The sequence below is a fragment of the Diabrotica virgifera genome, chromosome 3 (genome assembly GCF_917563875.1).
Source record: "Diabrotica virgifera virgifera chromosome 3, PGI_DIABVI_V3a".
Classification (NCBI taxonomy): domain Eukaryota; kingdom Metazoa; phylum Arthropoda; class Insecta; order Coleoptera; family Chrysomelidae; genus Diabrotica; species Diabrotica virgifera.
The window spans coordinates 191248280-191261142 of record NC_065445.1 but is presented as its reverse complement, the minus strand read 5'-3'; the positions used below and the strand labels follow the sequence as shown (position 1 = coordinate 191261142).

At 33.5% G+C, this 12863-nt stretch overlaps 1 protein-coding gene across 1 annotated transcript in view; it reads right to left on the bottom strand.

Moving 5' to 3' along the window:
- Positions 1-1438: 1438 nt before the first annotated feature.
- The window catches only part of LOC114333765 (GAS2-like protein pickled eggs), a 579287-nt gene continuing 567862 nt past the window's right edge, over positions 1439-12863 (bottom strand). The window contains exon 12 of the mRNA XM_050647107.1: positions 1439-6701. Coding sequence (XP_050503064.1) covers positions 6385-6701 — 317 coding nt within the window. The 3' untranslated portion in view covers positions 1439-6384. The remainder of the gene's footprint in view (positions 6702-12863) is intronic.

Below are 12863 nucleotides of genomic sequence, written 5' to 3'. Positions count from 1 at the left end.
ATATTATACCCAGAAAAGGCTTATGATATAGTAAAATAATAGTGTAAATTTCATTATGATCGGTTCAATAGATTTTGCAATCCAGCTTTCGCAAACAAAATTATTTTTTTCAAAATGTTGCAGGACTGAAAATAAAGCAGATAGCAAGTTGAATTTTTTTCATATAGAAGAATACTGTACCTTTCATTTGCAATTTACAATATTAAAATCGGTTAACTACTATGGCGTCAGGAATTTTTTTAAATAAACATTAATTTTTGGTGCTACGCGGAGGACAGCGGTGTTCCATTCACACAAGTTGAATTACTCCAAAATGCCTTCCAATCTTTATCTAATATATTATTTTCTTACTCTATATTTTGTTGTATTTGAATATTTTAATTCCACAAAATTCAAACTAGTTTGATTATTGTTTGTGAAATATTGTTTAAACAATTGCATATGTTTAGAAATAATAAACTTTTATTCTCTAAGTTAAAATATATGAACAAAAAAAGTTTTTGCTAAAAAAAGTGTAATTTCAAAGGACAGAGTATGTGTTTTTATTTTGCAATAAACAAATTTATTTATTTATATCGAAATGTAATAAAAATTAAAATGTATTAATCATTATCAAAGGTCATTGGAATGTCCAATCAAAGCAAACGTATCCGCTGTCCTGCGCGTAGCACCAAAAATTAATGTTTATTTAAAAAAAATCCTGACGCCGTGGTAGTTAACCGATTTTAATTTTTCAAATTGCAAATGAAAGGTAAGGTACATTATTCTTCTATATGTAAAAAAAACTCAACTTGCTGACTGCTTTATTTTCAGTCCTGCAACATTTTGAAAAAATGAATTTTATTTGCGAAAGCTGGATTGCAAAATTTATTTTGCCAAATATATTACACCTGTCTTAATGGAATTTACAGTATTGTTTTATTATCTCATAAAGTTTTTTTGGGTGAAATATAAAGGTTCTAAGTTTAGCATAAATCGTTGAAAAACGTAAAATGCGAATACTCGTTTTTTATGTTTTTTTCGCAATTATTGCTATTTTGCAACAAGGGTGGCAATTTTTAAAATTTTTAACTAATCTTATACTGTAGTAAATTTAATTACTCAACTTTTGTGTTCATGCAACTTTTCTCGGAAATGAATACTTTGAAAGTTTAATCAAAAAACAAAGAAAAAAATCGAATTTTTCCTACATTTTTTGACATTTTGATTATTTAAACAATGTTCCGAACCTTTTTGAGTGGGAGGATAACTCAATTATTAATATACGAGTTAATTTCAAGCAATTTCTGTAAAAAAATATGAGTCACCTCTCAACATCCAAATGTACTAATATTTTTACAGATGCGCCCTAGTCTAATGATAGTTTAAAATATTCCACATTTTCTTCCATATGTGTATAATTATTTAGGTCTTAGGATAGGAAATAAAACTAAAGTAATATTATTAAAATGTATTGCTAAATAATTTGTATATAAATATCTAGGATTAAAAATCAATAGAGTTATACAACTGTAGCATTTTTAGTAGATATCCCTAGTCCAAATTTTTCTAAAATAAAAAATTGAAACTATACTGTGTCTAATATTAGGTACACTGCTATATACATAACTGTTTATTCAAACCCTGATTAGTACAATGTTATGCCTATGAAAAAGAGAGAAAACAAAAATGTTTTGGAAGAATTCAAGATTACTTCAAATCAAATAAGACGAAGAAAAAATAAAATAAAGAGGGAATAACCAAATCCAATAACATTTTTGTATTTCCCAAAAGATAAATCCATATATTTAACATCAGTATGGTTTCCAACCAATAAAAAATCTAAACCTATCTAAATTTCTACCTACCTAACAAAAAATAGCACCATAGGAATTTTTTTGCATGTAACATGTAGGTATTTATATAAAAATTAATGCCTCTAAAAGGAGGTACACGTAGGCAACTTAAATAAAGCGAATATATCGGAATGTACAGAAGTGCAACAAAAAAGTTACCTCGTCGTTTAATTTTGTCGAATTCGACTAACTGACAAAAATTTGGAACGTGTGCATTCAACAAGTCGTTACAATTTTAATAGAGAGAGTGGCCTGTGTGCTGCAGTAGGTACTGCAGAATTGATATCATCGACGATTTTTTCGAACGACACCGCAGTACCGTGAGTGGCCGGCTTTATTGACCCAAGCAACGTAACACGTGCAACACGTTTGTTATTTGATATAACAGACAATTACTTAGAATGTATTAGGCCGGCCACTCACTATCAGGTACACCTGAACAGTTAGACCTGTCAGGTTTAACTGATAGTGTGTGGCATTAGTAAGCTCCTTAGTTCGCCTGAGAGGTTAGTTATTCCCTCCACACACTATCAGGTACACCTAACAAGTGTCTTACTGTTCAGGTATATCTGATAGTGAGTGGCTGACCTTAGATAGTCCATGTGGTGGTGGTAAGACCGCTCCCGTCTGGAAAAATTTCTGATTCGGTTTCTTTGTGGATTCCTATTCAAAAATGTCCCCTTTAAACAAATCTAAAGGGTACCGGGCGGAATATTTGGGCAGAAATTGTTTAAACAATTTTTTTAAACAAATACAAAAGATCACGTTTTTTTGCTTCGAAACATATATTTTTAAGTTTTGTGGGTCATTCTAAACAAGAACGGTATCTTGTAAATTTTCACTAAAATTGATAGTTTTCGAGTTATAGGTGATTTAAAATCTGAAAAATGCGAAAATACGCATCGAGGCCTAAAAATTCATATCTAAATTAGTATTTTTGAGGTTGCCAGATACTTAAATTGAAGTTTAAACATTAATCTTCAAGATCCTGAAGAGTGATTGCGTCTAACCTTAATTTAAACCGTCGTTTTTTAATTGTTAAATATGCATGTCCATCCTATTTTTTGCCGGTGCGGCGCGCTCTATTTCAAAAATCTCCAATTTTCCTCCGAAAGATATTTTTTCTAGATTCTTTGGGATATTCTAAATAAAATAAGTTTCTTGACATTTTTCTCAAAAGTTACCCTAACAGTTTTAAAGTTATAAGCGATTTAAAATCCGAAAATGCGTTTTTTGGCATTTTTCGGATTTTAAATCGCTTATAACTTTAAAACTATTAACTTTTGAGAAAAATGTCGGGAAACCTATTTTATTTAGAATATCCAAAAGAATCTAAAAAAATATTTTTGGAGATTTTTGAAATAGAGCGCGCCGCACCGGCAAAAAAATCGGATAATCACGCATATTTAACAATTAAAAAAGAACGGTATAAATTAAGGCTAGACGCGATCACTCTTTAGAATCTTGAAGCTGAATGTTTAATCTTTAATTTAAGTACAGTGGAACCCCGATAAGTCGGCCCCCGATAACCCGGAAGTCCGGCTAACCCGGACCGATTTTTATCAGACAAACATTTCAACAATAAAAATGTATTGCTGTTACAAAATCTCGTGAACCTAATTCATTCATTTGGTGACGTCAATATACGAACGAAACGATTGAATCCGACATTACTGAAAATATCAGGGTGCAGAGGGACCCTGTCGCGCAATTCGCAGCAAATAAAATAGTCGTATGTTTTTGGCTTCATTTTATTTCGGTTATAAATACGCATTTTCAAGGTTCACGAGGTTTTGTACCAACTCTATGTAAAATAATATTTGAGAGATAATGGGTATTTGTGTAATTTGAACTACATATACCATAGTAAAAATGACTCATGGCACACCACATTCATTGTCCTGTTATCGAAAACAACAGGCACCTTTATTATCCTTTATTTATTTGAAATTGTCTTAGCATTGTTTAGAAAAGACTATTAAAATTCTTTTTTTAACAATGGTCTTAGTCATCACTGTTATTAAATAACATAACATCAGAGACGGTATTTTGTGTAGTAAAGTCGAATTGTTCGCTTCCGTTCTGTAATCGTGCGTAAATCTATTCAGATTTTGTGTGCGTGTCTTTTGTCTATAAGGGCAACAAAACGTAAAAATGTTGTAGTGACAATGGAAAAGAAACTAAAAGCATTAAGTAGAATTGATAAAGGTGAATCTTGCAGCATTATATGGTGTCGGTACATCTACAGTATCGGATTGGAAGAAAAATAGAACTAAAATCGAAGAATTTTTTTCAAAATGATAACAAAAGACAGTTTGGACAATCGGTGCAAAGCTAATAAAGCTAAGAATGAGACTCTTGACGACGCTTTGTATGTGTGGTTTTGTGTAGAATGCGAACGTGGTTTACCAGTGTCTGTGTGACAATTATAACGGAGTTTATCTGTAAGCATACCATATTTTATTAATTTTTACCATTTTCTCCGGCTAACCCGGATTTTAGATAACCCGGATCGGCCGCGGTCCCGATTAATCCGAGTTAACGGGGTTCCACTGTATCTGGCAACCTCAAAAATACTAATTTAAATATGAGCTTTTAAGCCTCAAATTTTTTTCGAATTTTTCATATTTTAAATCGCTTATAACTCGAAAACAATTAATTTTTAAGAAAAATTACAAGATACCTTTCTTGTTTAAAATGATCCAAAAAACCTAAAAATATATGTTCCAGGACAATAAAACGTGATCTTTTGTATTTGTTTAAACAATTTCTGCCCAAAAATTCCGCCCGGCATCCTTCAGATTTCAGATTTATTTAAAGGGGACATTTTTGAATAAGAATCCACAAAGAAACCGAATCAGGGCCCAGAGCACGCCAAATAGAATTCTATTTTGCTGACGTCACAAAGTAGAGTTTCATAATGGGAGAATCGACGGTTGCTAGGCAACGTGACGTCACTAAAATAGAATTCTATTTGGCGTGCTCCCACAACAGACATTTTTTCAGACGGGAGCGGTCTCACCACATGGACTAAGACTATTTTTCTGGTCACATAAAGGATTCAGACACTCCTTTATGGTGATAAGAACATACGCCAACGTCACCAACGCAGATATTAACTCAAATCTGTTATTACTCTTCTATGTTACGTGGTTGCAGATCGATGTTGCACGTTTTTGGTCGAACCAAACATTACGATTCTCTTTTGTTGCATTTTCATACACACCTCTTGTTTAACAATTTGTATCTAACATTTAAACATAGTAACAAAAAGTTTCTCATAAATTAGGTTTTAGCAGGATGTGGAGTACAATAATAGGTGCAGAATTGTGACGGTTTTGGTTGAATCAACTTTTAATACGCATGTTATTACAAACAATGCAAAAAGTGAATATATACGCAAAATAGAGTTTGAAAACATTTTCCTGCAGCCTAGACTTATCTTCTTTTCCTACAAATTAAGTTACATATCAACAGTGGCCAATATATCTAACTAATGTTATACAGACACGGCAATTTTTCAACTATCCTATAGGCCAGGCCTGTCCAACATAATTTTGTGGAGGGCCGGATTTGTAATTTTGTAACTGTAGCGGGCCGACTGACTATTGGATGTGCGATGTGCGTGAGCTCTGTGGCTCTGCGTGGGTGTGGGTTCGGTGAGAAGGGACTCGCGGGCAGGATGAAGGGCCTACGCGGGCCGCATTGTGGCCCGGGGGCCGTATGTTGGACAGGCCTGACTATAGGCCATTCAGTATGGGGAACAAAGATAACACTTAATTGTTTGAATACGAGTGAGACACAATACACGCATGTTGGAATAGCGAGTCTGACATTTAAACAATGTCGCTATATTTTGTTACATCGTTCCTTCTCAAATATTAGTCGGATAAATGATTGTAAAATAATATTTAGATCTACTACGATAGAATGAAAATTAATATTGCCCCAATAAAACTTAAACAAAGCAGTAGGTAACTGTTGCTTTTTAAACTATTCCATCAATTACTGTATTAATTAACAAATAACACTGAATTGAGGAATTGATGTGTAACAAGAGCGTGAGCTAAACACAGTTTGCTGAGCTAACGCTCTTGCCAGACGTTCGTTTAGCATTTATATTTTGACAATTTCTTACTATTTCGTCTATTTTTAATCAACATTGTAAAGCTTTAAGCATATAAAATTATCAGCTGATAGATGACGTGCAACGAGATTTGTAGGAAAAACGAAATAATGATAACATTTTAAGTCGATTAGCACATTAATAAGTTATTATTTTGACCTAGTCACTTGGGTAACTTTATTAACTCATACTAATGTAGTCAAATACAAAGTCCCAGTCTTATTAAGAGCCACCAGAAATGATAAATTATTAAAGAGATTCAATATATACTCGTATATACTTCTTTTTAACTTTCTTTCTAGCACTAATAGAACAATGTATGTGTTCTACCTACGTTTACAGAAAAATATTTTCATACACATTTATCTAAAATGCAGGTAATCCTTTTGATTCTGTTTTTTATTTTTAATTTTCATTTTTGATTTAGGACTTAGCCATTGACACGGGAGCAGGTATCCTAGTCATGTGATTATCAGTCCTAGAATCCTTTCTGGGGCTCCTGAACGACATTCTCTCTGTCGACGTTCTCGTTGGTAAAATGGGTAGGCTTAGAGGTTCGTCGTCATTTAACGTGCTTAAGCTACCGAACTTCTTGAGCAACATTTGGACCTGCAGGGCGACAGCTTCGTCTGAGTCGGCTTTGTTCACGGCTTGTAGCAGTTCCTGCCTTAGTTTGCTTTTGGTGGGGGATGTATTTGTTGAAGAAGACCTCCTTTCTAGCCCCGATACACTTCTTCGCACTGAAAATAAAATACAATAATTAAAGTAGGCATATATTCAGCCAGAAGCAAACATTAAAAATATAGCCGAAACTTTATAGATATCCCAAACCTCTTACCATCGACGATCACAATAAATTAATAACAGACTAAAAATTGAAAAAAATAGCAAAGTTACAAAAGCTCTCATGCAAATACGACGAAACTTAAGCGATAAAGAAATGGAAAACAAAGAAGAATACAGGGTGTTTGGTAAAGAATGGGCCATATCTTAACCTCAGATTCCTGAGCTTAAAATAGGCCGATTTAAGCTATTTTGCCTTAGTACAAATTTTATAATAGCCGAGATACAGGGTGTCAAAGTTAAACTTTTTTTTTTATTTATTATTGAATATTTCCTGACAGGTATGAGATAACAACATGAAATTTGGTATGTGGAGGTTTTTTGGGTCGAGAAAACTAAATTCCCTACCAAAAATTATGTATTGCCCAGATGGCGCCACATACGCCTTTCAGCACTCTGTTTTATCTATTTCAGCACTTTTATCCCTCACTCTGTATAATTTTGACAATATAATTTTTATTCTCCTATTAGTTTTACTTAAAAAAGGTATACTTCTTTCATCTCAATAAAAACTCAACCGTTTTCGAGATGAACGCATTTTAAATCTGCGATACACCATCATATTTAACATAATATCATTGTAGTTACCCCCGAAAAATAACTTAAAACCATAAAAATTTCCAAAAATGTATCGCAAATTTCTTTAAATGGAATTTGCGATGCAATCACATAAATATGAGAACTGGAACAATTTTTATAGTTTTAAGTTATTTTTCGGGTGTAACTACAATGATATCATGCTAAAAATGATGGTGTATCACAGATTTAAAATGCGTTTATCTCGAAAACGCTTGAGTTTAGGGAGATAAAAGAAGTATACCTTTTTCAAGTAAAACTAATAGGAGAATCAAAATTTTAATGTCAAAACTATAGTGAGGGATAAAAAAAATTGAACGAATAAATGAGTGCTGAAAGCCGTATGTGGCGCCCTCTGGGCAATACATAATTTTTGGTAGGGAATTTAGTTTTCTCGACCCAAAAAAACCCCACATACCCAATTTCATGTTGTTATCTCATACCTGTCAGGAAATATTCAATAATAAATAAAAAAAAAAGACTTTGACACCCTGTATCTCGGTTATTATAAACTTTGTACTAAGGTAAGTTAGCTTAAATCGGCCTATTTTAACCTCAGGAACCTGAGGTTAAGCTATGGCCCATTCTTTACCAAACACCCTGTATCGAAAACCAAATAAAAAAATTTCAGCAGAAACTAGAAAAGATTTAAGAAGATATAATACTAATGTAATTACTCAAACAGTAGAAGAGAACAAAGGTTTCACGATAATGAAAAAAAACTCACACAAAGTTTAAAAGAAATGTATAAAAATTTTCAATTTCTTTGCAACACGAAAATGCAGCAGCTGCATAATACTCTGGTTAAGTCGGAGAGTGCAGGAAGAGTATATACAGGTTTCGGAGGTCTTTTCCCCCTCATCAGTAGTCCCATATCCTCTTCTCTCCGATTTCTCCACGTATCATACTTTGGGCCCTTTCAAATTGCATAGAAAGAAATGTCACGGATGAACTAGAGCCATCTACCGAAAAACAAAGTAAGTTATCAATCTAAGTAGCACAGAAAACGACAATAAATATCGTTTCCATACCACCAGATTGACAACAGGTGGAATACTTTCTTTGGTTACACATCCTGAGATTTTCAAAATTTATAAATCAAACAGGATGCCGACGAAATTAAGATGAGAAAATTTTAAATAATTCACAACTCATCTGTGCAGTGTGGTAAGTTCCAACAAGAAAGATTCCTTAAGTTGTGAATTATTTAAATTTCTCTCATCTTAATTTCCTCGGCATCCTGTTTGATTCATAAATTTTGAAAATCTCAGGAGGTGTAACCAAAGCAAGTATTCCACCTGTTGTCAATCGGGTGGCAACGTAGCAACGAAGGGCATCTGACGTAATATACTTGACGACGGGATATTATCAAAAATTATCACTTTAATTTTTATTTCTGTAGCTTTCTATTGGTCAGAATCTCCTATGAATGAAATAATCAAAATAATTTCATTCCCAGATGTCTATTTGAATATCAAACAATATTGTACACAAGTTTGACAACGTCGTTGGGATTCAAACAGTTCAAAGCTTGAATAGATCAAACCTTCTATTAATTTTTGGCTCCAGCTCCCACAAAAAGAAGAGAAGAGGTAATGGTAAATGGTCTAATATTGGTCATATAATATTAGCTCATTAAGCACTGAATAATAGCTATGGGCCATTCCACGAACATACGCCTGTTTTGGATTACTTCGACAACGAATATTTTACTGTGCAACATAAGAAGTACGAAAGTAAATGGCGCTAATAATTATTCCAATAAACAACAATGTAATTTGCAATTTACTTTCGTTCTTCTTATTTTGCACAGTAAAATATTTGTTGTCGAAGTAATCCAAAACAGGCGTATGTTCGTGGAATAGTGTATACCATCAGAATGCTCATACTGTAAGGTAAATGCCTGATAAGAGTTCAACCAGGGCCGGATTTAAGGGAGGGCAGGCTGGGCAGCTGCCCGGGGCCCCCACATTCCGGGGGCCCCACAAAATCCCAAACATAAAAAAGTCAGCACATTATTCACATAAAATAATTTTTGTTTTATGCAAACATAATTATGTATATCAAAAATAATTTCCTTAGATGTTTAATTAGTCCATTATATGTTTTATTAGCAATATGTATTCTTCTCTTAACTTCTTCACTGACATTGTTATTTGCGGTAACTAACGAACTCAGATATGTAAAAATTTTAACGCTTTCGATATTATTGTCTCCTATTGTCAGATTCTGTAGGTTTCTTTGGCTTGTCGATTTTCTGGTCTTTATGTATCTGGTTTTTATTTCATTAATGTTTAGGCCACTGTTTTGTGCCGCTCTGTCTATCGCATTAAATGCTTCTATCATCCCTCTTTCGCTTCTAGCTATGATGTCAGCATCATTTGCAAATACCAATATTTGTACACTTTTTGTTACTATTGTTCCGCTGGTGTTAACTTTTGACTCTCTAATTATTTTCTCTAATGTGATGTTGAATAGAATACAGGATAGGGCCTATCGTAGGCCCGTTCTAACATGGATTGTATCTGTTAGTGTGTTTTGAATTCGAATTTGGATTTGTACTTTAAGTGTTTCTTTTACTATATCAATGAGTTGAGTTGGAAGATTAACTCTTTCAGGGCGTGGATCCGAAATTCTGGATGGATGCTATCATAGGCACTCTCAAAATCAATGAAGAGATGATGTGTGTCTATATCAAATTCACTATCCTTTTCCAAGATTTGCCTCAAGGCTCAAGACGAAGATCTGATATATTATGGACTTCTGCCTGCAGAAACCACATTGATATCCCCCAAATATTTGTTCCGCATATGGTGTCAATCGCTCATACACAATATTTGAAAGTATTTTTGATAGGATTTTTATTGTTATATTGCGACAGTCACTAACGTTATTGCCCGGTAGTTTTTACATTGAAGTTGATCTCCCTTTTTATACAGTGGAGTAATTACTCCGGTAATCCAGTCTTGTGTCAGTGGTTTATTATTCCATATTTATGTTCACTATTAGTTTGTGTATCGCTTTTAATAGGGAGTATCCACCTTCTTTTATTAATTCTGCGCTAATATTGTCTAATCCAGATGATTTGTTGTTTTTCACTCTGGTAACTTCTTCTTGCATTTCAGCTATTGAAGGGAGTTGTTTCTCTGATATCCGTTTGATGCAGTATAATTCCATCTTATAGTGGATCTCCTTTTTTTTTAACTTTTCTTTGAAGGACTCTGTAATTTTGTTCTGAAGCTATTTTCTTGTGGCATTTTTATAATCAAGTATATTCAAATGGGAAATAAGCCACAATTTTACCTAAAAAATTATTTATTTATTATTTTATTATAATTATTTCAGTAATATAAGACTCTGTAATTATTTCAGTTATTTGCAGTAAATTTGCGAGTAAATATGTTCATTTTTCAACAAAAAAAAACACGTTTTTGTGAATAAGTGAAAAAATGGTGTATGTATGAATTCTAGAAAGCAAGTCCAGCCTTGCTGTCTCTAACTGCAGTGGAGAGTGATCATTCTCAAAACTAAATTAATTAAAAATCGCCTTCGGTCTATGATGGGCCAAGAGCGTTTCATCTCGCTATAATGAGCATTAAACACGATGTCTTAAAGGAACGAAAATAATATGTCAGACATAATTAAGGCATTTTCAATTCAAAAATCTAAAAAAGTACCCAGACTTTAACCATACATTTTACAATGTTAATTTTTAATATTTTACGGTAACAAGTTACACCTCTTGTATTTTTTATTATTTAAAAATATATTTATAAATGTAGATCAACATTTTTTTTATTTTTAAAAGGGAAAACTCTATACTTGGCTGTATACCATAGTTATAACAACAATTTTTTAATGGTAGGAGGTAGGGTCCCACACCAATTCTGCCCAGGGGCCCCCACTGCCTTAAATCCGGCTCTGAGTTCAACACATTTTTACAGATACTTTACACGTATAAAATAAGCATGAATAGTATTTCAGAAGAGTCATATAACGGATAAAATACATTTAAACAACTTAAGGATTTTATAAAATGAAATAATTTTTTAGTTGATAAAAATACCGCACACATCTTATATGGAAAATATAAACTCACATAGAATAAAATTTACGTGAAGAAATTGGTCTCAAAAGTTTAATAATTTCATATCATTGCGCCAACTATGAATTTTAAATAATAACGGAGTAAATTGATATACTTACTTACTTACTTAGTCTAGTCTAGTCTTAGTAGGTGTAAGGCTGGTGGAGTTGAGTTTGGCATTGTAGTCTCCATGCTTTCCGATCTTGCCTTAGGTTTCTTGCACTTTCCAATGTCAATCCCTTCTTCTCGACTTCTTTCCTGATTTCATCTACCCACATAACTCTTGGTCTTCCTCTTTTGTTTTTCCCCTGCACTCTCGTTTCGAACACTCGTTTTGTAAGCCTCTCGTTCGACATTCTACACACGTGCCCGAACCATCTAAGTTGTCCCTCCACTATTTTTTCATTGATTGGTTCCAGTTTTAGGTTTTGTCTAATTGTTTCGTTTCGTATTTTGTCTGTCCTCTTTCTGTTTGCTATTTTCCTCAGGAACCTCATTTCCATAGCATTGACTCTGGATTTTTGTCTCCCCGTCAATGTCCATGTCTCGCTGCTATACATGATTGTTGGTCTAACTACTGATTTAACGACTGCCGTTTTTACTTTCTCCGGTATCTCTTTTTTCCCCAAAAATGTTGTTTTCATAGCGTTAAATAAGCTTCCTGTTCGTCCCATTCTCTCGTTTATTTCCATGTCTTGTTTACCATTTGCTTCGATTATTTATTACTCCTAGGTATTTAAAATATTCCACTTGCTCTAGTTGTTTCCCGTCTAATTATATTGCGTGTGTCTTCTTCGTATTTGAAATTATCATTGTTTTTGTTTTCTCTGTATTAATTTTCATATTTATGTTTAATAGTTCTTCTTCTAGGATTTCAAGATTGTTCTGTAGGTCTTCTCTGTTTTCTGATATCAATACCATGTCGTCTGCGAATAGTAGCTCCGATAGTTGAGTCCGTTTCATTTGCCAGTATCCTAATGTTAGTTTTCTCATTCTTCTCTTGGCTTTCTTTATCGCTTCATCCAGTACCACTGAGAATGGCAGTGGACTCAGCACGCATCCCTGTTTGACGCCTTGACTTGTAGTAAATTCTCTGGATTCCTCGTTATTGGTTATTATTGTATTTGTATTATTTTTGTACATATCCTTTATTACTTCTATTATGTGTCTGTCGACTTCCCTTTCTTTTAGTGTCTTCCATACGCCCTTTCTTCGGATTCTGTCAAACGCCTTTTCCAGGTCAATGAAGCACATATGTATCTCTCTATTCTTCTTGATTACCTTCTCACTTACTTGTCTTAGTGTGAATATTAGGTCTTGCGTGCTTCTGTCCTTCCTGAATCCACACTGTGTGTCTTCCATAGTTGTTTCTATTTGGGTTTTTATTCTTGTCTCT